Source organism: Chiloscyllium plagiosum, unplaced genomic scaffold, assembly GCF_037043375.1.
Source record: "Chiloscyllium plagiosum isolate Xiang-an unplaced genomic scaffold, Cpla_swu_hap1 HiC_scaffold_6, whole genome shotgun sequence".
Taxonomy (NCBI): domain Eukaryota; kingdom Metazoa; phylum Chordata; class Chondrichthyes; order Orectolobiformes; family Hemiscylliidae; genus Chiloscyllium; species Chiloscyllium plagiosum.
Window position 1 is genome coordinate 63064029 of NW_028270144.1, and position 26911 is coordinate 63090939.

The following is a 26911-nucleotide window of genomic DNA, read 5'->3' on the forward strand; positions in this document are numbered from 1 at the left end:
TTGTACATTCTGGTGTAGCTTTTTAACTTCCACTGTGCTTTCTTTTACCAATTCAACAAAATTCACTGGCTTATCCTTTTTTCCTGCATCTGTCTTCTTAGTGCTTTTTCTGAACCATCAACTCTGTGATTTCATGAGGCCTACTTTATTGCAGTGAAAACACCGAAGCTTTTTAACTTCTCTTTCCTCTTCACAGGTTTCCTTTTTACCCTGTGATACATTATCTTATGATCTTCACCTTCTCGAGTGACAATTTCCCTTTGTAATTTAAAAGAAGTTTTATGATTTACATATCAAAGAACAGAAACCAACACATTCCATTCTAAAAGATGAAAGACTTGATCTAAAATTGTTTAATGTATCATCACATCTCCATGACATGTACTCATTTGGCTATGAATTCTGTGTCTTATGATCTTATTCTCTACAATCACATGAGGAAGAAGCAGCGCTTAGAAAGCTAGTGTTTCCAACTAAACCTGTTGTGTGTGTGATTTTTAACTGTGTCCACCCCAGTCCAACGCCAACACCTCCAAGTCTATCCTTTAAGCAGACTTTCCTAAATGCCAATTTATGAAGTTCAAACTCTCTCTCTCTTTCTTCCTTTCCTCTCTCACTTTCTCCCTTTCTTCTGCTAGGGCCTTCTTCTCCTTTTCTTTTTGTTCTGCTTTCTCCACTGCAAGTAGTCTCATTGTTACAGCTAAACCAAACTCGGAAAATCCTGAACTGAGAGAACTGACCACTCCCCCGCCATAGCCCAGACATTTGGCACCACTGGCTTTACAACCTCTCTTGAAAAAAACCAAGGACAAAATAACTTTGTTAAAGTGATAACATTGTCACATGGCCCCAACCAGCATCCCACAAAAAAAACATAACAAAGCCTTGCATGAAACCTACATAGCCATGCATAACAATGTGGAGCACATTATCAGACTGCTTAGTAATATATCTTGCTGCTTTAATTGCTCAAAGGAGTTTCTATCATACACACCCACGTAGAATCTATACTTGTGGTGGTTTACTATATCCTCTATAACCGTGAAATTACGAGGGTACAAAGGTAGGTCCTGGAATCTGGCTACCAGGAGAAGGGGAGGAGACCATATCCATTGCATGCAACTGAACAGAATGGGAACAACTGCTTTGCAAAACTCAAATTCAGTTGAAATGAACTTCACCGTCCCAAACACTCTGTATCAGAGTCTTGGTCACAAAAACCTTTTTGTCATCATAATTAATTAAGGCCGAAAGCAAAAATTTTCACCAACAACTTTACCTAACAACACATTGAAGATTCAAATTAAAATACAGGAATAATCATCTTGTCCACTGCCTGACTAATATTCCTACATAGTATTACTTCAGTATGGCTGTAGACAACAGTGCAGATCACTAGTCAGGATCTCCTCAAGCAGCTGTAAGCCTTGATGTGTCCAAGACTGGGCTTTATCCCTTTGACATTGGTGGCAGCGGACTCAGCTGAATGCCTAAAAATGAACAGCAAGGGCACTAGTGGAGTGACAGTGGTGGGAGCATGAATCTTATCATCCTGAGAGAAGACCACAGATTTAAGCTTGATGGTGTCATTGCCCTCACGTAGATCCTTTGGGGTGATATTTAAACAAGCTTTATAATTTTTTGGAACACAAATTATTTGACTGCTGTGAGTACTTCGCATGTCCAATAGAGCACTAAATTGTACATTCACAGGGCAACTGTTTTGTGCCTGTTCAGCAATAGGTAAAGATCTCATGACGTTTGACTGCACTTCTGCTACAGCACTGAGGCAATGGAAAGCTTCTGTATGTGTTGCAGCAAACGCTCAGTGGCTAGTATATATCTCATAATGGGTTATTGGGAAGTATTGCCATGGAGATCCCAGCACTTCCACAGTCAAAAGGCTTAGTGCCTAGCTCTGAGTAATGCTTTGTGCACAGTGGAGCCAGACTCCTTCATGCTCCTTTCCAGCTACTAGAGGATAACAGGTAGGCCAGTCAATGAACCAAAAATCATGGTGTGCATTTTCATCAGTGTTTTCAATGTGTTCCTAGTACTGGTTCCCTTCAGCAGCACACGTCTGCAACTTCACTCTCTGGAGAGTATGCACACTAGCTGACTTTTCGTGAGTCACCTGCTCCTGCAAGAGAGATCGCTGAATGTACACAACTCTGTGTAAATGTAATTAGATAGTGATGTATCATTGCTGAATAGCTGTGGCTTTGAGGAAGTATGTAGTGGCATATGCACAACTAGCATACCTGGAAGGAACATACAGGGGAGATGTAGTATTGCTGATACTAGGTGTGAATGTCAGGAGATGCTGGTTGCTAAGTGATCGGGCGTGTGCATTAAGCAATATGAGAAGTGGTTGGGAGATGAAGTGTGCAAATGCATTCATTCAATCTGACAAACTGACTGGATTATTATATTTTTTCAGTACTGTTGTCATGTCCTCAGTACCACATTCTGAGCATTAGCCACCCTTACGGTGATATCCCATCTCCAGCAGGGCTCAATTTTTGATCTCTTTCTGCTTCCTTCCAAAACTCAATCTCTCCAATCATTTATTATCCCAAGCAGCATCACTAAAGCAGGGAGGTTTTTCCCTTGGCATTGCACACAACCTTATATGTTTCAGTGTTCCAATGTGGATTCTCAGTAGTCTACCTTTTATAAGCATCGTATTTTAAAAGGCAAAGGCTGCATGGAGCACATGGCTTTATCAAAACACTCCTCTCCCTCCTGCATTATATAGGGGATGCCAGTAGCGCTTGGAGCACACATTCAGCCCAGAGTCAATTGTGGCTATGCAAAATCAGAGAAATGTAGAGGGTTCACCAACTTTATGGGTAGTTCCACTTGCAGCTGGCAGGTCACAAACTGTTTCCAGAATTGTCAAAAGTGAAATTTGAGTCTTATATATTTTAATCTTTTTTATAAATCTTGCTTGAAAGTTATTGCAATGAAAACCAAGCAGGTTCCATAACAGATACACCACGTGCTTCTTCATATTACTGCCCAATTGGTGAGGTTTGCAATTTTTCCACATGGATGTGATTTACAAAATGATAAAAAGTCATGCTATTCATGTCCAATGCCAAACAAGTTAAAGTGATGCATCTAGTGTGGGGGTGAAGTCATCAAGCATGCTGTCCACTTTGTGTGCTAGTTTGCTTCTCATTTTCAACTTTCAATCTGGTCAGCAGGACAAATGAAAAAGAAAGTCAAATGTCTCTCTCCTTGTCAGTCCACATGGCCCCAGGTTAAAGATGCAGAGTAACATCGGTAAAGGCAAAATATCCTGGAGTCGTAGTGTCACAAAATCCTACAGGACAGAGACAGGCCCTTCAGCCCAAACTGGTCTGTACCAACCAAAATGTCCATCAATGCTAACCCCATTTATCTGCCCTTGATCCATATCCTTCTACACCTTTCATATCCATGTATTTGTCCAAACGCCTTTTGAATGCTGTTAATGTACCTGCCTCAACCACTTCCACTGGCAACTTATTCCATATATGCATACTACCCTCTGAGTAAAAACGTTGCCCCTCGGGTTCCCTTTTATTCTTTCCCCTCTAACCTTAAACTGATCCCCTCTAGTCCTCAATTCCCTAAGTCTGGGAAAAGGACTGCATGCATTCACCTTATCCATATCTCTCATGACCTTATACGCATCTATAAAATCCTCCCTCAGTCTCCTGAGCTCTAAAGAAAAAAGTCCTAGCTTGTCCAACCTCTTCCTGCAACTCAGACCCTAGAGGCCTGGCAACATCCTTATAAATTTCGTCTGCACACTTTCCAGTTTAATAACATCGTTACTGTGGCAAGGTGACCAAAATGGAACACAATACTTGAAGTGCGGCCTCACCAAATTTCTGTACAACTGAAATATAACTTCCCAACTTCTATATTCAATGCCTTAACTGATGAAGGCCAGTGTGCTAAAAGTCTTCTTCACTGTCCTGTCTACCTATGACTCCACTTTCAGAGAACTGTGTACTTGAATTTCATGGTCTCTTTCCACTATACTCCTTAAGGCCCTATCATTTACCATGAAACTCCTAGCTTGATTAGATTTTCCAAAATGCAAGACCTCATACTTAACTGTATTAAACTCCATTTGCCATTTCTTGGCCTACTTCTCCAGGTGATCCAAGGTCCTGCTGCAATTTCCGATGAATACTGCGTAATTTAGTGTAATTTACAAACTTACTAATCATGCCTTGTACATTCTCACCCAAATTATTGGTAATAGATAACAAACAGCAATGTTCCCAGGCTTTTCTTTGCATTCCTACTTGAATAAGGGCACAACATTCACTATCCTCCAGTTTTCCAGGACTTCACCTGTGACTAATAAAAATGCAAAAATATCAGCCGGGGCCCTGCAATTTGTTCTCTAGCTTCTTACAGGGTTCTTGGATATATGTAGTCAGGACCAGGAGATTTATCCACCTTCATACATTCTAATACACCAAACACCTCTTCAACTGTGATATGGACTGCCCAAGATATCACCACTAACTTCCCCAAGTTCCCAAGTCTTTCTGTCTTTCTCCATGGTAGGCACAGAGGGGAAATATTCATTGAGGACCTCTCCCACCTCTAGTGATTCCACACATGCATATCCACTTTTGTCCTTGAGGGGTCTTATTTTCTTATTCCAGTTATTATTTTTAATATATTTAAAGAACTTCTTTGGATTCATTCTTATCTTCTCAGCCAAGGCTACCTCTTGCTCCCTTTTCACCCTCCTGATTTCCTTTCTCAGTAAACTCCTGTATCCCCTAGATCCCACCTGAGCCATGCCTCCTCCTTTTTGTCTGGTCAAAGCTTCAATATCTTTTGTCATCCAGGGTTCCCTATTCCTGCCAATCTTGCCCTTCACCCTCATTGGAACACATGGACCTTGAAGTATAGACATCTCACTTTTAAAGGCCTTTCACTTTCCGGAGGTGCCTTTGCCTTCAAAGAAACTACGCCAATTAACGCCTGCAAGCTCCTGTCTAATTCCATCAAAATTTGCCTTGCCCCAATTTAGAACTTGAACCTGTGGACCAGTTTTGTCCCTCTACATAAGAATTAAAAAATTAATAGAACTATGGTTACTGGTCCCAAAGTGCTCCTCCACTGTCACCTCAGTCACCTGTCCTGCCCTAATTTCCAGGAGTAGGTTGAGTTTTGCCCCTCCTGAGTAGGACCCTCCACGTACTGCTTGAGAAAACTTTCTTGAACACACTTGACAAATTCCATCCCATCTAAGCCCTTAACGCTCTGGCAAGCCCAGTCTATGTTCAGAAATTTAAAATCCATTACTATGACAACCCTATTGCTCCTGTAAGTCTGCCAAATCTCTCTGCACATTTGTTCCTCTAATTTCCATTAACATTTGGCGGCCTATAGTACAACATTAATAATGTCACCATCCCCTTCTTATTTCTTAGCTCCACCCACAAAACCTCAGTGGATGATCCTTAAGTTATTTCATCTCTGAGTACTGCTATGATACTCATGTTAATCGAAAGTGCAATTCCCCCTCCTCTCTTTCCACCACTTCTGTTCTGGGTAAAGCAGCTGTGTCCTGGCACATTAAGCTGCCAGTCCTGTCCCTTCCTTAGGCATGTTTCTGTAATGTCTTAAATTTCCCAGTCCCATGTACCAAGCCATGCCCTGAATTCATTTGCCTTACCGGCCAGCCCTCTTGCATTGAAATAGATTTAATTTAATCCAACAGGCATTCCCCACTCCCCAACCTGTCAACTTGTCATTTCTGATTACTGTATCTCCTTCCAGCCTTGGGGTTGCCTCTCTGCTGTTGAGGATCCCACCCCCTGCCAATCTAGTTTAAACCCTTCCTTGTAGCACTAGCAAACCCAGCCGCCAAGATATTGATTTCCCCTTCCAGTTCAGGTGCAAACAGTCCCTCTTGATCAGGTCACCTCTGCCCCAGAAAAGATCCCAATGATCTAAAAATCTGAATCTCTGCTCCCTGCACCAATTCTTTAGCCACTTATTCATCTGCCATGTCCTCCTGTTCTTATCCTCACTAGCACATGGCACTGAAGTAAATCTGGAAATTATCACCGTCGAGGTGTTGGTTTTAAATGTTTTTCCTCGCTCTCTACGATCACTTCCTATTTCTACCTATGTCATTTGCGCCAACGTGCACAATGGCATCTGGCTGCTCACACTCCCCTTTGAGAACGCTCTGCAGCAGAGATCTGAAATAAAAATAAAAAGTATTGGAGAAACTCATCAGCTCTGACAGCATCTGTAGAGAGAGAAGTAGAGTGAAAGATCAGAATAACTCTTCTTCAAAATTGCCAGTTCTGAGCACTTTATGTTTTTCTTTTGAAAGAACTTGGAGGCGGTTTGGCCCACAGGGATGCAGTGTAAAAGCCCACTGTACATGGATACATCCTACCACTCATGAACCAACTCCTGGCCATGGGTGAATAGCTCCACTGCCTTCCAGATACTTCAGGAGAATTAAAAGCTAAGAGAGCAAACTGGTCAAAAATATGAAGTAGTACCCAAAGGTGTACTGATAGAACATAGAACATTACAGCATAGTACAGGCCCTTCAGCCCTTGATGTTGCGCTGACTGTGAAATCAATCTGAAGCCCATCTAACCTACACTATTCCATTACCATCCATATGTTTATCCAATGAGCATTTAAATGCCCTAAAGTTGGCAAGTTTACTATTGTTGCAGACAGGGCGTCCCACACCCTTATTACTCTCTGAGTAGAGAATCCATCTCTGACATCTATCCTATATCTATCACCCCTCAATTTAAAGTTATGGCCCCTCATGCTAGCCATCACCATCCGAAGAAAAAGGCTCTCACTGTCCACCCTCTCTAATCCTCTGTTCATCTTCGATGTCTCTATTAGGTCACCTCTCAACCCTCTTCTCTCTAAGTCCCTCAACCTTTCCTCATAAAACCCTCCCTCCATACCAGGCAACATCCTGGTAAATCTCCTCTGCACCCTTTCCAATGCTTCCACATCCTTCCTATCATGCAGCGATCAGAACTGTACGCAATACGTCAAGTGTGTTTTGTACAGTTGCAACATGTTTAAACATGTCACCTTTCTAGCAATTCCCGCAACCAGGGGAGTGCCAAACGTGGCGTTTTGAATTCCTTTAAACTAACTAGAGAGAATAGGGGAGGTGTGGTGAGGGGGGGTGGAGTGGGGGTGTTGCTGTCTACAGCAGGACACTGCCCAGGGTCTCAAAAGATTTTGTCCAAACTTGTGGCCTGAAGAGATCATCCCTGTTTATTGCAGACTGCCAAAACGGTAGTCCTACAGCACAGGAACTGCAGTTTATGGTATAAGGGACCATTGCACCCCACAATTCAGCTACCACCCATTTCAAATCACATTGCCTGTGACTAGTAAAGTACTAACCCACCATAGTCCATCTACTTCAAGAGCTGCTTGGCATTTAGAGTCACGATCAACAAGTGGACAAAATCCATGACACCAGATGTAGAAATGAAACAATACGAAGACAGAAGGTGCCAGTTCTTTGATTGTGAAGCTGTGTTTCAGCACCATGTGCATGAATCGGATAAACAAACTGCAGCTGGTCGACAATGCATGTTGATACAGGCAGTTCTCGCATAACGCGCTTTCTGACAGCGTGATTTGCTTATAATGTCACTGATGAATTAAAACAATGGAAGTTTCGAGATCACATACCTCTGTTTGCAATAGCACGATTCCAGCAGTGATTGTTTCACATGTTTCGTTCTGCGCATGCGCCAATGTCCGCGACAAACTTTGCGTCATTCTGCGCATGCGCTGATGTCAGCGTCGGTCTTCATGCTGTTCTGCACCTGTGTCAGTGTCAGCTGCCAAGACAGCAGCTTTCTGTAAGAGGTACTGTACAGATAGCAGCTTCCTGGAAAGGTACAATACTCCTAGATTATCCCCTTTTTTTTGGAAAAAAATGGAGGGGCATAGTGACAAGAATGTTAGCAAGAAGCATCCTGGTGATAAAATTGGGGTGGTGAATGCAAAAGAAAGACTATAATAGCAGAAGTGAAGCTAGATATTATAAAGCGTTCTGACCATAAAGAAAGAATATGTGATATAGCTCGCTGAACAAGAATGAGAGAGACTACCTAACTCACCATGATGACCATCTGCCCCGCCTTAATAATATTTTTAAAACATACTGTGTTAAATTCACTATTTGTTTTGTTTATAAATATGATTTATGCCTTCATTGAGGCTGTGCTATTCTTTGTGTTAGACTTTTGGGTGATTTTTGAGTGATAATGAGTAATTTTTTTTGCTGGTCTGTCCCAACCCCATTTTTCCACAGGCCTCATTATTTATATTAAGCAATTTTCTATTAAGCAAGGTTTTTCTAGAATGCAACAATAGCATTATAGAAGAACTACCTGTAGTTGGGACCAACATGGAATGTAATAGGTTAAACATTTACATACCAGGCTCATGAGAGCAGATCATTGAAAGTAAAACATCTGTTAGGAGAAGCATTCGGAGGAAATATATGAGGAATATATAGGCTTTCTGTATGGAAATCACTGTGTTTAAAAATAGAAATTCTGCAAGTGTTCGCTTTATTTGCCTCAACTCAAATAGGGACAACTAACCCTCTAACACTGGTCCACTGCAAAAACAAAAGTTGTGTTCTATGAGGATCTTGACATTAGTATCAGAAAATTTCTATGTTACAACATCATCACCTATTGGAGGATTTCAACTGGAGGGTATGGAGCATGACACATGGTTCTCCTGCTTCATACATGATGGCCTGGGAAAGATAAATGAAAATGGATAGAGACTACTTGAGCTTTACTGCTATCATGAGCTTTATGTAACTGATACATTATTTCATAACTATTCATACCACAGCATCTTTTAGAGACATCTAAGATCAGGCCATTGGCACCAGCAGGATCTGACTCTTTCAATCGCACTGTCAACATACACAGCTATCTGACTGTGCTGTGATACAAATCACCCCTTTGTATACACTAGGTTGAGAATGCAAGCCTTGAAATGTTTTCATTCAGAGTAGAAAAGCTGTCTTGTATCAATGTCAATATTACTGCCTACTCAGATTTAAACTAACAGCAACTCAGTTGAAAAGATTCTCCCGGTTTTCACATAGAGTGCAGAACACATTTTGAGAAACCATCTATAGTACCAGTACTCTCAATACATGGGAAACATGAATGGAAAATTCTGAATGGTTTGAGGCTAACATCGCTGTGATAGAACCTATCTTTCTACACAACATATGGACTGTCACCAGGTAGATCGAATAAAACAAAGTGGACAGGAAAAGCAATTATAAAATAACAGCAAAATTTGGAGGAAACTTTTAACAGATGTGGGACACCTGTATCATCATAGTGAACTGAACGTTAGTATATGGAGAAACTATCATTACATTTTAGGAAACATATAATCAACATAGCGTACATAATCACTTCATTAAGATGTATGACATAAATAAAGATCAGACGTATGAAAGAACATACTGTAAGAAACCCTAACACATAGACTGCCTCCATATCAATCTAAACTGAGAACTCTTCTTCACCTATAGTTGCTGAAATAAATAGTTGAGAACAGTATAGCATTATACATCAGAGAAAACATGCATATATGTAGGTAGTAGATCTCATTATATAATTAGATAATAGAAACAATTTTAATTTTACCCAGTTGATGGATATCCAGTGCAGGGTCAATTAAGCAAGATTCTTACCCACCAGTAAGAGATTTAATCAGATCTTCTGATGATGTTGCAGGGATAGCTACCTGAAGCTGTCAGGATATTTGTCACTTTAGGTATTAATGGCACCATTGGACAAAGGTATCTTCTTTGTAGGGGCCGCAGTACTCCTCCATCCCCACAAGAAACCCTAGGCTTCTTTGTTCAACTCAAAGGTCATCAAAGGAGAGTTGGACGGTTTCTTCTAAGATATCTCATATCTTGAATAGTGGGAATACAGAAGAGAAACAAATTGAGCTCCTGAGAGCTATTGCGTTTCTTGCTTTTATCCCAGAGAAAGAGAAAAAGCCTCAAAATCCTATAAAGTATAGGGGAACACCTGGATGGAAATAAGAATGTAAATGGAGAGTATGCTGTTGAGGTTTCAGGTTTAAAACATAAGTGTTTACAAAATGTATGTAAAATTAAGTTAACTATACTTGCTTTGCTTAACTTTTGTACAGTAAGTTTTTGTATAAATGTGAAATCTTCTAGTTCCTTTCTTTTAGTTAGTAACCAAGTTTGATTTTTTTTAAAAACAGGTAACCCATTTCACCAAAACTGTAACACAAATTCCACTCTCCAGATGCTGCCTCAAAGTGTTTCCAGCATTTTCTAGGATCTTCATAGGTCTGACCACACACCTCCTTCATTTCTCCTGGCAATCCTCCAACAACACACTGCTGTCAAACTATTAGATATCTCTGCAAGCCACAGGCCCAGTGTCTTGTGTTTCAGTCAAGCCTGCTGTAAATCATTCAATTTCCTTTTGGTCTGGATTAATGGATAACCTATGCTGACCCATCCGAGTCATCCTCTGATCGTGTACAAACAAGCTAATATCCCATGAACCTGAATTCAGAGGACAACTTGAACAATAGGAATGAGGTCAAGGAGTAGAGCTAATACCATAGATAGATCCAAGAATGTAAAATGATCAGAAAAGGGCAGTCAGTAGCTTTAGGCATCTTGAGAAGTCAATGGTAAAGTCAACGGGCCATCCAATGCCAGAAATAATTATATTTAAAATGTATCTTAATATTGAGTATTAAAGTGTTACTTTGAAAATTAAAAGCCAATATTCAAAGTTCAATAATTTCTTCAACACCTTTTTGAATAAGATAAATGCAAACCTTCCTCCACAGGTACCCAACGATTGCACAATCAGCAGGACAGATATTTTCAAAAAGCTAAGAAAAACATGTGACAACATTTTAGAAGTGTTGAACACAGGAACTTAAAACTATGAAAGTCAAGTTGGGTTGGGAGATAATTGGATCAAAGTGATCTAAAACTGAAGGAGGGAGGAAAACATTAGGAGAAGGTGATAATGAGAAAAGGGAAAAAGCAGGGAATGGATAGGTATCAATGTAAGGAAGTATTAGATGTTACAGGAAACAGGTTCATGAAGGGAATAGAGCTTTGGAAAGGTGGCAGAACATCCAGAAATACAGAAAGTCTCAGTCAATGTTGTATGTCTTAACATCACTCATTAAAAAAATACAAAGTTGCAACGATCACTGTAAGTTTGTCTGTCACAGATTTCATGTTCTGTGGTCTGCACGTTCAAGTGCACACACAGTATTTTCCTCAGCAATGTTAGGATCAGAACATGTCCTTTCCCAATCCTACTTAAACTCTCAGTCCTGAAGTCCTATGATCCCCAGCTCCTGTTTTCACACCTATTCCTACTTTTAAAGTACACAGGGTCTGTTGACATCACCAGGACTTCAGCTGACTCCTCTTCATCTCATTCCCATTTTCTGCTCACATTGAAGCGTTGATATGTCTCCAGCAACTACTCGCATTGACCAATATCTGCCACAAGATGGTACCCAATCAATTGAAAACCAGGCAGCCAGTGAGTATTATCTTTTTTACATTTATATTGGCTGTATGTTACTTTCTTTAACATTTTAAATGTATTTTGTTTTAAAGATTCCAGTTTGTTTTATTAATGAATGTAAGTACTTAGATATGTTAAGCATTTCAACTTAAGGTTTTAGTTTTCTTTTTTGAGGCAAGTCCTAAAATACTTAAACAAGTTATTTCTTTTATATTTAATGATTTCTTTTCAGCTTTTCTTCAGCTAAAAAGTGCATGGCACTGCGCATGTACAGTACAGTATTTCAATGTGTGCACTGGGTTTTCCAAGTTAGGAATGTCTGACGGTGCCTAATTCCAGTTTTAACATTGATTCCTATGGGAATTTAGACTTCATTTAAACTAATTCACTTGAAGTTGAAATTTGCAGGAATCCAACAACAACTGAAATGAAGACATGTGCCTTTTAGTGTGAGAAGAACAGGTGACAAAAAAAGTAAAAGTACAATTAAATCAAATATTACAGTTTTAGATACTTAAAATTAAGAGTACAATATAATTTTAAAAAGCTCATCTGCAGTTCAGAGAAATGCATTGTCAGGCTAGTGTAAACAGACTTTACTTTTGGTCTGGGTTATACTGACAACAAAGCATGTAAGGTTAACACCGGGACCCAAACGTGTAAAGGTATTTCATTCTTAGGACTGACATCCTTTATCTTGAGAAGAACAGACAATGGAAAATTAAGAAGATTCCATGTGAAGAAAGTACTATTTCTGAAAACTATTTAATTTTGCCTTGTGCTGAAAAAAGAAGCCATTTTATTGGCATCTAGTAAAAGTAAGTTGCTGGAAGCCACTTTTGCTTCTCATACACTTTTTTTCTTCACTTCATAGTGACTACAATGTGTTAAACAATCACATAAAATTATTTTTATAAGTTTGGTTTTCCAAAACACTTGGTGTACTTACATTTGAAAGAGCTTTCACTAAACTTCCACTACCATCCATAGCATTAAGAAATTCTCTATAAAACTTCATTTTGATCTTGTTATTTCGTATCGTTAGCACTCCAATATCTTTAAAAGTGAAATGCACATTACGGTTACTGGCAATGTAACGATACATGATCTGCAGAGTTTCTTTGACACATCCTTCAACTGTATCCCGATCATACGGGCTCTCCAGAGCCAGGAATGTAAAATTTAGTTCAACAATAGGTACGTCACCTACAGAAAAATAAATGAAAAAAGGAACCTATAAAATTTGGACAAATCTTAGATAAGAGAAATTCACTGATAGATTTATTTGATATTTGTGACCTCTAATCACAAATTTTACCACCAATATTGTCAAACAATATACTAGATGATAAGTTGAGACTGTAAACAGGTTACAGGTTTAAAACATTTTTTAAAAAGATTTTGCATTGCTTTACATAAGAATACTAAGGTGCTTTTGTTTGCTCTTCACAGTTTTCACTGACACCTATTTAAGGTTGCACACATACATATTAATGACTTGGCTAAGTTAACCCTCATTATCCCCAGAAATCATACATTGTGTCACATAGTTTATGGTCAAAGTATGCATTTGAAGAAATTAAGTTACTTCAATCTAGTATAGGAAAAAAAGACAAAATTAATAGAACAGAAAAAAATTTAGAAATAATTACAGTAAAAAATCAACTTTACCCCTTTTTAGCCCTTTCACAACTTGATCAAAATTAGTGTTAAAATTTGTATTAAAATTACCAACCCCTGATAGTGAACCATAGATCTGGAAATCTGTGATATACAGCAAAATATTTAGGAGAAAGTGAGGACTGCAGATGCTGGAGATCAGAGTCGAAGAGTGTGGTGCTGGAAAAGCACAGCCAGTCAAGCAGCAAGCAAGGAGAATCGACATTTTGAACACAAGTCCTTCTTCAGGAATGAGGTTTGTGGCCCAAGGAGGCTGAGACATAAAAGGGAGGGGGGTGGTGATGGGGGGGGGTTAAGGTAGCTGAGAATGCAATAGGTAAATGAAGGTGGGGGTGCACGTGATAGGTCGAAGAGGAGGGTGGAGTGGATAGATGGCAAGGAGGATGGACAGGTAGCACAGTTCAAGAGGGTGCTGCCAAGTCGGAAGGCTGGATTGGGATAAGATGGGGGGAAGAGAATGAGGAAACTGGTGAAATCGACATTGATCCTGTGTGGTTGGAGGGTCCTAAGGACCAAAGATGATGCCTTCTTCCTCCAGGCATCGGGTGGTTAAGGTTTGGTGGTGGAGGACGCCCAGGACTTGCATGTCCTTGGAGGAGTGGGAGGAGGAGTTAAAGTGTTTGGCCACAAGGCAGTGAGGTTGTTTAGTGCATGTGTCCCAGAGATGTTCTCTGAAATGTTTTGTAAGTTGGCGTCCTGTCTCCCCAATATGCAGGAGACCACATCAGGAACAATGGACACAGTAGATGACATTTGTAGAGGTACAGGTAAATCTCTGTCAGATGTGGAAGAATCCTTTGGGGCCTTGGACGGAGATAAAGGGGTAAGTGTGGGCACAGGTTTTGCACTTCTTGCAGTGGCAAGGGAAGGTGCCAGGAGTGGAGGGTGAGTTGGTGGGGGACGCAGACCTAACAAGGGAGTCGTGGGGGGAATGGTCTCATTGGAACGTAGATAAGGGTGGGGAGGGAAACAAATCCCTGGTGGCGGGGGGGTTTGTTTGTAGGTGATGGAAATGGCGGAGGATGATGAAGTGTGTCTGGAGGTTGATGGGGTGGAAGGTGAGGACCGGGAGAGTTCTGTCCTTGTTGTGATTGGAGGGGTGTGGGGTTCAAAGGCGAAGGTATGGAAAGTAGAGCAGATGTGCTGGAGAGTATCATCGACCACATGGGAGGGGAAATAGCGGTCTTTGAAGAAGGACGCCATCTGGGATGTTCTAAGGTGCAATTGATCCTCCTGGGAGCAGATGTGGCGGAGGCAGAGGAATTGGGAGTAAGTGTTTTTACAGGAGGAGGTGTAGTCCAGGATGCTTGAAACGTCAATTCTCCTGCTCATCAGCTGTGCTTTTCCAGCACCACACTCTTCGAGTAAAATATTCCACTCTAACAAACATATAAAAGAACTCAGTGACTTTATAACTAAAATTAACATCTTTCATTTTAAATTCTGAACACAGAAACTATTGAGCAATGCCGCATGAAAATATATTGATTTTTGGTGTTGAAGCTGTCAGCATTAATTTGAAAGGTATACAAAACAAACTTGTATGATGCCATAGTTACTTATCCTGTCATTTGTAACTTATATTGCCACTCTTAAGAAATGTGTAAATAATATTGCTGCACAAAAGGAGCCTTCATGTTGTCATGAAAAAGACAGAATTATGTACTTACTGAAAATAGTAGTTACTGCACAGAAACAGCCATTTAGCCCAAATATTCAGTGCAGTATATATGTTGATACAAACCTTCTGCAATACATCTTCACGTTATCTTCCATTCCTTTTTACCTTATGCGTGATCTAGTTCCCTCTTAAAAGAATCTGCACTTCCTCACACACATACCTCCTCCTCACACGCCCCCCGCAATGTTCCGCCTTCTCACATTTAAAGATTTTGCAAAAATTATATTGTATAATTAATCATATGTTTTAATAATTCTAACGTATATATTATTTGGCATACATTTGTTCACTATAAAATTAGACAACTTGTTACCTGATACGTGTTGTTTTGTATAGGATAATCCATGGATCTGTACCAATTTTTCAGACATCACAAATACTGGCCTCTGAAGTAAAATTAATTTATGGCCGACATCCAGCTTTTGCTGTGAAAATGTAAAGGTCCCCAAGCCTAATATATGTACTCCCTGAAATAAACGATATAAAAGAAATGTATACTCTTAACCGCGATTTTGTTACTGAGCGCAAATACATTATTTTCATTCAAATATTGTTAAAGTTCCGTCGCTTTCTGATGCGTTATGATTTGGAAAGTTATTCGCGCCTTATACCATAACTTTTACTTAAATATTTGCAAATTTTACTTTAGCCAACAATAAGTGTTTATACCGGAAGGAAACATAAGCCAACGTACTGTAAGTTTTCCGTATAAATTATTCTGACGAGCAATGAAAACAGAATATATTGCCTTTTCAAAGATGTAATTTTAGCGCCTGGCTAGTGTTTCCGTTCATTAACAAGTTTACTCCGCGACTTCGGTGTTTGTTTTTTTACAGGCAGGGTACTCTTTACCTTCTGGAGGGACATGTGCCGATCCACAAAAGCAGAAACATTTGCCCATATGTTGACAATGTCTGGTGAGAAAACAAGGGGTGAAAATAACCAGTAAAACAAGTTCACAGGTGAAGACAGTTGAAGCTCCTAGAATTCGGCCGACCCATAATATCATGAATACTAAAGTATTATGAACACTAGATAAACTCCCCGATTATGCCTCACTCGCTCCAGAAAGATAAATTAATTCGTTTCAAAGGCAACAATTAATGGTCGTACAACAGATGTCAGTAAAAATAGGAGTCAGGGACTGAGCGACTAATCATTTCAATTAAGTATTATTGAGCAGATTTTTACCGTCATCCGTCAGGTTGGAGAGTGTTAGGAAGTAGTTTCTACCGATTTCCTCGATGGCGTACTGTACGGTGTCCAACATTGCTGCTTGATTGATGTGATATTGCCCCAAAGTCACTGCTTTCTCCCACTCCCTGGGCAGAGACTTACTGCAGCGCCGTTGCTAAGACGCGACCGGCGACCTTTCACCCCGACTCGGTTACCTAGTGTGACGTCATCCGTGTCAGCGGCAGGCCGCGCGGGGGCGGAACTCTCACGCGCGGCAGTGGAACGCTCCGGGACTTTCAGTCGCGTGCCGCCCCCATCTTACCCTTTGAATTTGCCGCCACCACCATTGACGGGCCGTCATCACAACATCAACCAATAAAGACTCTTCGATAAGCTGGTCATACAGACAGGCAAGGGTCTTCGGGACCACAAGAAAAAAAGAGAGACTATTTATGTCCTGGAGGGCTTTCCCCGAGCTGTTTTCTCAGCGTCCGAGGCCAAGCCAGTCTATTCTCATTTAAAACAAAATTAAAGAATTGCAGATGCTGGAAATCAGAAACAAAAACAAAAATTATTGGAAAAACCCAGGCAGCATCTATGGAGAGAAATCAGAATTGACGACGTTTTGGGTCCAATCACTGTTTCAGTTTATGCTCTTCTTTCGGACTAGTGCATATCGTGCCCTTCTTAAGAGTGGTTATTTCTATTGCCCGAGCATTAGCTGATAGTGCACCTGCCTCAGCTCTTATCCTGCTGAGATCTAGTCCCATTTACCAGCACTTGACCCAGATCCCTCTAAACCCTTCATATTCATATACCCAGCCAGGCGGCACAGTGGTTCGCACTGCTGCCTCACAGCGCCAGAGACCCGGGTTCAATTCCCGTCTCAGGAGTTTGCATATTCTCCCCGTGTCTGTGTGGGTTTTCTCCGGGTGCTCCGGTTTTCTCCCATCATCCAAAGTTGGCCATGCTAAATTGTCCGTAGTGTTAGGTAAGGGGTAAATGGAGGGGTATGGGTGGGTTGCGCTTCGCCGGGTCGGTGTGGATGTGTTGGGCCAAAGGGCCTGTTTCCACACTGTAAAGTAATCTAGTGAAATCCACACTAATGCTTTTAATAGCTGTAGGCTTGAAGTTGCACTTTTCTACAGCCTCTCATTTTCCATCTTCAATAAGTGGGAGATCTCCAGAGTTCTGTTGCCCAGGCACATATTTTCACAAAGTACCATTCACCCAACACTGGCAATGTTGGCTCCCAGTTCAGAAATACGTCAATGTTCAAGTTATCAGCCTATTTTCCTTGAATCTACTCCAGATCTCCTTCCCTTCACTTTAAAATTATGCACCCACATTACTGACTCTTTAACAAATAGGAACAGCTGCATTCTACCCAAGCCTGGTTAGTCTCCACATGGAGTACTGTGAACTGAGCTGATCACCCCACCTTAGAAAGGATATACTGGCCTTGGAGGGAGTACAATACAAGTTTCTAAGAATGAACCTGGACTGCAGGGGTTAGGTTATGAGATCATACAAATTAGGCCTTTTTTTCTCTAGAATTCTTCAAAATAAAGATTTACAAGGTTATTGCCAGGGTTGGAGGATTTGAGCTATAGGGAGAGGCTGAATAGGCTGCGGCTGTTATCCCAGATCATCGGGGACTGAGGGGTGACCTTATAGAGGTTTATAAAATCATAAAGGGCATGAATAGGGTAAATGGACAGGGTCTTTCCCCTAGGGTGGGGAGTCCAGAACTGGAGGGCATAGGTTTAGGGTGAGAAGGGAAAGATTTAAAAGGGAGCTAAGGGGCAACTTTTTCACACAAAGGGTGGTGCTTAAACGGAATGAGCTGCCAGAGGAAGTGGTGGAGGCTGATATAACATTTAAAAGGCATCTGGATAGGTATATGAATAGGAAGGGTTTAGAGGGATCTGGGTCAAGTGCTGGCAAATGGGACTAGATTAATTTAGGATATCTGGTCAGTATGGACAAGTTGGACTGAAGGGTCTGTTTCTGTGCTGTACATCTCTATAACTCAATATTAATAGAAAAGAAAGGGTAGATAAAAACAAACAATTTCTATTATTTGAAGATTCCACAGCTAGGAGGCATTGTCTGAGGATTAGGGTGAGACAATTCAGGAGAGATGTTAGGAAGCACTTCTACACACAAAAGACTGGATATTCTCCTTAGTTCCCTCATCTAAATCATTAATATATGTTATAATTAACTGGGATACAAACACTGATGCCTATGGTACCCCATTAATCACTGCCTATCATTCAGCAAAATTTATTGCTATTCATCGCTTCCTGTCTGCCAATCAGTTATGTATCCATGTGTGTTCATATAAAAAAAGGTTGCACTTATCCAAGGAACACTAAGTTAGTATGCATTTAAAATAAATAAAGACAAATGGGAGGGTGGCCTTTACTAAAAGGGGACTGCAGTACAAATATAAAAAATTACTGTCAAAACTGTAGAGGACTCTGATGACACCAAACCTGCAGTACTGTGCACAGTTTTGGCCTCCATTTTTAGGGAAGGATATCCTGCCTTGGAATTGGTATGGTGAAGGTTCTGTAGATTGGTTCCATGGTTCATACATTTGTGTTTTGACAAGATGCTGAGGAAATGGAAGAGAAGGCATTGTGATAATGTCAGAGGACAAGTAATGCAGAGTTCAAGACTAATGCTTTCAGTACACAATGATGTGGCTTCCTTAGGGTAAAACACTACTACCAATGTGATATGGCCTCAATGATTTCCAATAAGTTAACCCACTTAGCAGATACCATGAAGAATGGGTTCTTGTTAAGGCAGATATCATGACATTTGTTAAGGGTTTATGTACAGGTTATCCTCATTTAAAGTTGGGGCTGCATTTCTGAAAATTGCAACATTAAAACTTTACGGGGAATGTTGATTCTCATAGGAATTAACACAAAAGCAGGAGTTAGCTCACGCAGTTTTCCTAAGCAAAAAGAAACTTAAAATATTATACCTGTACACCAAGTTGAAATATAGTATTTTAAATAATTATATTTCTAGAATTGGTAAAAAAAATTGGTTAAATTAAAATAAATTTTAAAATGTCTCCATAGAATAAAAGATCTCATTGAAAATGACATCAACACTGGGACTCTATGACAGTTCCTGACAGCAGATCTTATTCTAATATTTCTTATAGCCATTCCATGCTTTTATACCTAAATTCTAAGTCTGTAAAAATTACTAATAATGTTCTTTTAAATCTACCTATAGGTCTGAAGATCCTACAAACAAACAGAATTGCGATTCCCTTGGTGGTTGGAGATGGTGGCAGACATATCTCCTAAGGTGGTAAGGTGTGGTGGCAGGGGCAATGGCAGCAACAGCAGGGACCTTCTCCTGGCATTTGGTGTTGGTGGCAGCAATAGCGCCAAAGGCACCTCCAGCAATCAGAGCAATGGCAGCAGTGGATTTTTTCAAGATGGCGGCACAGGCAAGGTGACATCTCAGTGGAGGACAACAGGAGCAGACTTCTTGGTGAGATGGCAGTGGATGTCCTGTCTGGCAGGGGAGCCAGGGATTCCTGTTTGCAGCTGGTCCAGAGAAGGGAGTCCAAGCTTTGATGAGGCTGCGACTGTCGTGGTATGCTCAGAGCCAGGGCTCCTGGCATCATTGAGGCAGCAGCAGAGGACCCAGCATCAGTGGCAGCGAGGTGGGCCCACAGTGGAGCAATGACACTTAATGAATGGCAACGCCAATTCTGGTGGGTCTGGTGTACACGGCAGCAAGGCAGTGGAGGATGTTCAGGGCTCTGCACTCTCTTTCAGTTTTATCTTTTATGCTTTTCATTCTTGAAACTATTCAAAATGGGTCTGAATTCATTGTATTTTACTATATTATTCACTGTAAAAAGCAGACAATAAATAAATCACCATCAAATGGAACATTTCACTTAGTACCAGAGCTGAAAAATGTCTTGCTGGAAAAAGGCAGCATCAGCCTGAACCATCGATTCTCCTTTGATGCTGCCTGACCTGCTGCGCTTTTCGAGCAACACATTTTTCAGCTCTGATCTCCAGCATCTGCGGTCCTCACTTTCTCCTACTTATAGTACCACCCAGCGTAGAGGGTTAGAATCCTGTGCTCTGAAGTCACCCATTGTTGTAAGCTGGAAGTTGGCTCCGGAGATCAAAAATGGTTGATGTCCTGCTGACCAAAAGAAGCAGTTCCATCATGGCCAGATTTGTCCTGGAATGGCAGCTGTGGACAGGTTGCAGCTCCAGCAGATGGGTGGGGCTTGATAAGTGGGAAGTCTCTAGTGCAGATCGCAGAGTGGTCATGCATCTCAGGGAGAGGCCACATTTTGGAGAGAAGGAAAAGTTGCACCAAAATGAGTCAGTATTGGGTCAGATAATGTATATTATGTACTATTGTAAATATATGTAATCTAACAATGCTCAATGAGATTTCTGGTCCAAATATCTTAACATTAAAGCAAAACAACACAAAATGGAGTGACTTTAAATGCAGACCATAAATATAGTTTGCATTCTTTGCTTACCTATAGGGTGTAGGTTTGCTCGCTGAGCTGGAGGTTTGATATCCAGACATTTCGTTACCTGGCCAGGTAACATCATCAGTGGCGACCTCCAAGTGAAGCGAAGCTGTTGTCTCCTGCTTTCTATTTATATCTTTCTCCTGGATGGCGTTCCTGGGGTTTGTGGTTATGTCATTTCCTGTTCGTTTTCTGAGGGGTTGGTAGATGGCATCTAGATCTACGTGTTTGTTTATGGTGTTGTGGTTGGTGTGCCAGGCCTCTAGGAATTCTCTGGCATGCCTTTGCTTAGCCTGTCCCAGGATAGACGTGTTGTTGCAGTCGAAATGGTGTTTTTTTTCATCCGTGTGTAAGGCTACGAGGGAGAGAGGGTCGTGTCTTTTTGTGGCTAGCTGGTGTTCGTGTATCCTGATGGCTAACTTTCTTCCTGTTTGTCCTATGTAGTGTTTGTGGCAGTCCTTGCATGGAATTTTGTAGATGACGTTGGTTTTGTCCATGGGATGTACTGGGTCTTTTAAGTTTGTTAGTTTTTGTTTGAGAGTGTTGGTAGGTTTGTGTGCTACTAGGATTCCATTTTACCTAGCCAGGTAACAAAACGTCTGGATATCAAACCTACAGCTCAGCGAGCAAACCTACACCCTAAATCTCAACCTGAGCTACAAACCTTCACAAACCTTGCAATTGCTTACCTATGTTACCGTTACATTATATACAAAGCTGACTGGTTAACTAACAAACTGACTGCTTATCTGACGATATGAGATAAGATCCTTTGTCTTAAAGGTTTAGTGTCTTTCTGAAATCTGTGCAATAATAGATTTTTCCTTTTAAAGAATGAAAACCTGTTCTGATAAATATGTACAAGGATGCACATAGATACATTATCTCTGCACATTAGGATAATGTATTGGCAAACATACAATACAACCAGATCTATTTCTTATACAGTTATCATAACTCAACTGTGTAGCTTTACTGTGTCATTATGGGTGGATGTGTATTTTTCATTTTAGTTGCTGTTGGTATGATAATCTCAGTCTCAGGGTCAACACCTTGCATTGTTGACTGTTGATCATGTATAATACAGGTCTTTTTAGCCATGGCATTTGACAGATGCTTGTGACAACATCACATGAATGGGCTGGACACAATGCATAGTATCTTTCCACAAAGATCTTGAACTCTGATGCTTTATCCTTGTTAAAATCAGGAAATCTATCTGCATGCTTATCAATCATGCTGTGGTACCATTTTCTATCATGCATGTGATTATGTGACAGAAGGATTGTGTAGATCAGTGTTCTAAAAATGAGAGCTTCTGGTGAAGGTAAATCGTTACCTTGAGAAATAGCCCATAGACTTAACACGGCTAACTGAAAATCTTGGCATGTTACTTTACACTGGACAATGTTTTTCACCAGTCAGTTCATACTCTAAGAACACTGGACTGAGAATAGAGTCATAGAGATGTACAGCATGGACACAGACTCTTTGGTCCAACTCATCCATGCCGACCAGATATCCCAATCTAATCTAATTCCCCACTACCAGCACCCAGCCCATAATCCCTCCAAACCCTTCCTATTCTTATACCCATCTAGATGCCTTTTAAATGTTGCAATTGTACCAGCCTCCACCTCTTCCTCTGGTAGATCATTCCATACACATACCACCCTCTGCATGAAAATGTTGCCCCTTAGGTCTCTTTTATATCTTTCCACTCTCACCCTAAACCTATGCCCTCTAATTTTGGACTCCCCCACCCCAGGGGAGAGACTTTGTCCATTTACCCTATCCATGCCCCTCATAAACCTCTATGAGGTCACCCCTCAGCCTCTGATTTTGCAGGGAAGACTGTCCCTGTAGCTCAAATTCTCCAACCCTGGCAACATCCTTGTTAATCTTTTCTGAACCTTTCAAATTTCGCAACATCCTTCCAATAGGAACAGAATTGCACACAATATTCCAAAAGTGGCCTAACGAATGTCCTGTACAGCTGCAACATGACCTACCCATTCTTGTACTCAATACTCTGAGCAATAAAGGAAGCATACCAAACACCTTCTTCACTATCCTATCGCGACTCTACTTTCAAGGAACTATGAACCTGCACTCCAAGGTATCTTTGTTTAGCAGCACTCCCTAAGACCTTACCATCAAGTGTGTAAGTCCTGCTAAGATTTGCTTTCCCAAAATGCAGCACCTTGCATTTATCTAAATTAAACTCCATCTGCTACTCCTCAGCCCATTGGTCCATCTGATCAAGATCCAGTTGTAATAGGAGGTAACCTTCTTCACTGTCCACTCCACCTCCAATTTTGGTGTCATTCAAATCATTTATATAAACGACGAAAAGTAGTGGACCCAACCCTGATCCTGTGGCACACCACTGGTCTTAGGTCTCCACTGTGAAAAGCAACCCTCCACCATGAGATCTAACCTTGCTAACCAGTCTCCCATGGGGAACCTTGTCGAACGCCTGACTGAAGTCCACATAAATCACATCCAGCACTCTGCCCTCATTAATCTTCTTCGTTACTTCTTCAAAAAACTCAATCATGTTTGTGAGACATGATTTCCCATGCATGAAGCTATGTTGACTATCCCTGATCAGTCTTAGCCTTTCCAAATACATGTAAATCCTGTCTCTCAGGATTTCCTCCAACTTGCCCACCACTGATGTCAGGCTCACCAGTCTATAGTTCCCTGGTTTGTCCTTACCATCTTTCTTAAATAGTGGCACCACGTTAGCCAACCTCCAGTCTTCCGGCACCTCACCTGTGACTATCAATGATACAAATATCTCAACAAGAGGCCCAGCAATCACGTCCCTAGCTTTGCACCAAGTCTAGGGTACACCTGATCAGGTCCTGGGGATTTATCCGCTTTAATGTGTTTCAAGACTTCCAGCACTTCCTCCTCTGTAATATGGACATTTTTCAAAATGTCATCACCTATTTCTCTACATTCTACATCTTCCATGTCCTTTTCCACAGTAAACACTGATGCAGAATACTCATTTAGTATCTCAACTCCTGTGGTTCTACACAAAGGCTGCCTTGCTGATCTTTGAGTCCTATTCTCTCCCTAGTTACCCTTTTGTCCTTGATGTTATTGGGAAAGACCCATTGGATTCTCCTTAACTCTATTTGCCTAAGCCAACACATGTCCCTTTTTTGCCTTCCTAATTTCTTTCTTAAGTATACTCCTACTACCTTTATACTCTAAGGATTCACTTGATTTATTCTGGCCATACCTGACATATACTTCCTTCTTTTTCTTAACCAAACCCTCAATTTCTTTAGTCATCTAGCATTCCCTACCCCTACCAGCCTTTGCTTTCACCCTAACAGGAATATGCTGTCTCTGTACTCTCGTTATCTCTTTGCTGAAGGCTTCCATTTTCCAGCTATCCCTTTACCTGCGAACATCTACCCCCAATCAGCTTTTGAAAGTCCTTGCCTTATACTGTCAAAATTAGTCTTCTTCCAATTTAGAATTTCAACTTTTAGATCTGGTCTATCTTTTTCCATCACTATTTTAAAACTAATAGAATTATGATTGCTGGCCACAAAGTGCTCCCCCACTGACACCTCAGTCACCTGCCCTGCCTTATTTCCCAAAAGTCAAGTTTTGCACTTTCTCTAGTAGGTACATCCACATACTGCATCAGAAAATTTTCTCTATTAGGTACATCCACATACTGAGAGAAAGTGAGGGCTGCAGATGCTGGAGATCAGAGCTGAAAATGTGTTGCTGGAAAAGCGCAGCAGGTCAGGCAGCCTCCAAGGAACAGGAGAATCGACGTTTCGGGCATAAGCCCTTCTTCAGGAAGGGCTTATGCCCGAAACGTCGATTCTCCTGTTCCTTGGATGCTGCCTGACCTGCTGCACTTTTCCAGCAACACATTTTCACATCCACATACTGAACAAATTCCTTTCCATCTAAACCCTTAACACTCTGGCAGTCCTAGTCTATGTTTGGAAAGTTAAAATCCCCTACCATAACCACCCTATTATTCTTAGAGATAACTGAGATCTCAATACAAATTTGTTTCTCAATTTCCCACTGACTGTTTGGGGGGGTTGGGTCTATAATACAATCCCAATAAGATGGTCATCCCTTTTTTTTATTTCTCAGTTCCACCCAAATAACTTCCCTGAATGTATTTCGGAGAATATCTTCCCTCAGTACAGCTGTAATGCTATCCCCTTATCAAAAAGGCCAGTCCCCCGCTCTTGCCTCCCTTTCTGTCCTCCCTGTAGCATTTGTATCCTGAAGCATTAAGTTGCCAGTCCTGTCCATCCCTGAGCCACGTTTCTGTAATTGCTATGATATCCCAGTCCCATGTTTCGAATCATGCCCTGAGTTCATATGCCTTCCCTGTTAGGCCCCTTGCATTGAAATAAATGCAGTTTAATTTATCCACCCTACCTTATCCTCTGCTTTATCCGTACCTGCCCTGTTTCACTTGATTCTTTTCTCAACTGTACAGTCTCAGATTGATCTCTTTCCTCACTACTTCACTGGATCCCACACCCCGCTCCCCTTCACCTTACTAGTTTAAATCCTCCAAGCAGCTCTAGCAAATCTCCCTGCCATATATTAGTCCCCTTCCAATTCAGGTGCAATCAATCCTTTTTGTACAGGTCATTTCTATCCCAGAAGAGATTCTAAATATCCAAAAATGTGAATCTTTCTCCCATTCACCAGCTCCTCAGCCACGCATTCATTTGCTCTGTATTTTTCAATGTATAATTTCAGTTACATCACACTGTAAATTTTGCTATAAATTCTGTGTCTTAGAATTATGTCCTCCACTATCACCTAAAGGAGCGGCACTCTGAAAGCTAGTGCTTCCAATTAAACCTGTTGGACCATAACCTGGTGTTGTGAAATTTTTAACTATGTTTAAAATTGTTGACTATAGTTTGTTAACAAACACCAAATACATTGAATAGGATTGTTAGCATTATCACTGATATTGTGCTGGTGGTCCATTTGCTTTGTCTCTCTTTGGCCTATTTGGCAAAATAGTCAGTCACCAGCATGTCCCTGAGATCTTGTGAAAAATCACACAACACCAGGTTATAGTCCACAGGTTTATTTGGGAGCACGAGCTTTCAAAGCACTGCTTCTTCATCAGATGGTTGTGAAGCAAGACCACAAAACACAATTTATAGCAAAAGACTACAGCGTCATGTAGCTGAAATGATAAACCTAGATTAAGTCTTTAATCTTTTAGAATGGTTTTGCTCATTTCAGTTCCCAGAACTTCTTTTGAGTCACATTCTCAAGATAACTTCTGGTTTTCCAACAAACGGTGCCATCTCAGCTCAGACAATGCAGCATTAACGTTAAAGTCTATCTCTGACCCAAACTTCAGTCAGACCGATTCTAAAGTGGGATTTATGAATATTTCATGGACTGACTGTAGGTTATGCATTTTTGAGCAAAATAAAACATATCTGCAAATATAATTCTGCACCTTGGACAAAAAAAGTATCAACTTTGATCTTGCACCATGGCTCAGGAGGAATTTTGTGTAAGATGTTTCACATGACATGTCCACTTCTGGTCACCCAGTTATAGGAAGGATATTGTTAAGCTAGAGGGGCTTCAGAAGAGATTTAATCAGGATGTTGCTGCATGAGAGAGGCTGGATATGCTAAGCTTCTGCAAGATGTAGTGAGTCCTTATCTGGAATACTGTTTTTTTTGAGAACTACATTTTTAGAAAAAAAGATATAAAAGTCCTAGGGAAAAAAAAATGCACAATGTTTACTCGAGTGGAACTAGGGATGTGGGACTTCAGGCATGTGAAACAATTCTAATACAATAAGACATAAGCATAGCCATTCAATTCATTTATTCTGCTCCACAATTTAATATAGTTGATCTGATAATCTTCAATTCTATTTTCCTGCATTTTCCCCTGTAACCCTTGATTCCCTTACAATTAAAAATCTGTCTATATCAGCCTCAAATATAGTTGATGACACAGCTTCTACAGTCCTCTATGATAAAGAACTTTATACATTCACTACCCTCAATTAATTCCTCACGTATCTTATAATGGGCAACCCCTTATTCTAAAATGATGCTCTCTGGTCTTAGACTCTTCCACAAGGAGAGTAAATACTTCTTAAATTACTTGATGGTTCTTACTTCTGTTATCCTTTCAGGCAGTGAGTTCCAAATAAACAGCCTATGTGAA

General features: G+C 40.8%; 1 protein-coding gene across 5 annotated transcripts in view; it reads right to left on the bottom strand.

The window, feature by feature from the left end:
• The window catches only part of LOC122550602 (coiled-coil domain-containing protein 81-like), a 104845-nt gene extending 82751 nt beyond the window's left edge, over nucleotides 1–22094 (bottom strand). For 2 of the 5 annotated variants that reach the window (XM_087988039.1, XM_043691570.2), the window contains exons 1-4: nucleotides 16168–16944; nucleotides 15829–15890; nucleotides 15290–15443; nucleotides 12565–12821 (exon numbers count right to left, since the gene is read on the bottom strand). In XM_087988039.1, coding sequence (XP_087844165.1) covers nucleotides 12565–12821; nucleotides 15290–15443; nucleotides 15829–15890; nucleotides 16168–16246 — 552 coding nt within the window. In that variant the 5' untranslated portion in view covers nucleotides 16247–16944. Of the gene's footprint in view, nucleotides 1–12564; nucleotides 12822–15289; nucleotides 15444–15828; nucleotides 15891–16167; nucleotides 16948–20701 lie in introns of those variants that run through there. The other 3 variants (XM_043691572.2, XM_087988041.1, XM_087988038.1) reach the window with 3 other exon arrangements.
• Nucleotides 22095–26911: the final 4817 nt, after the last annotated feature.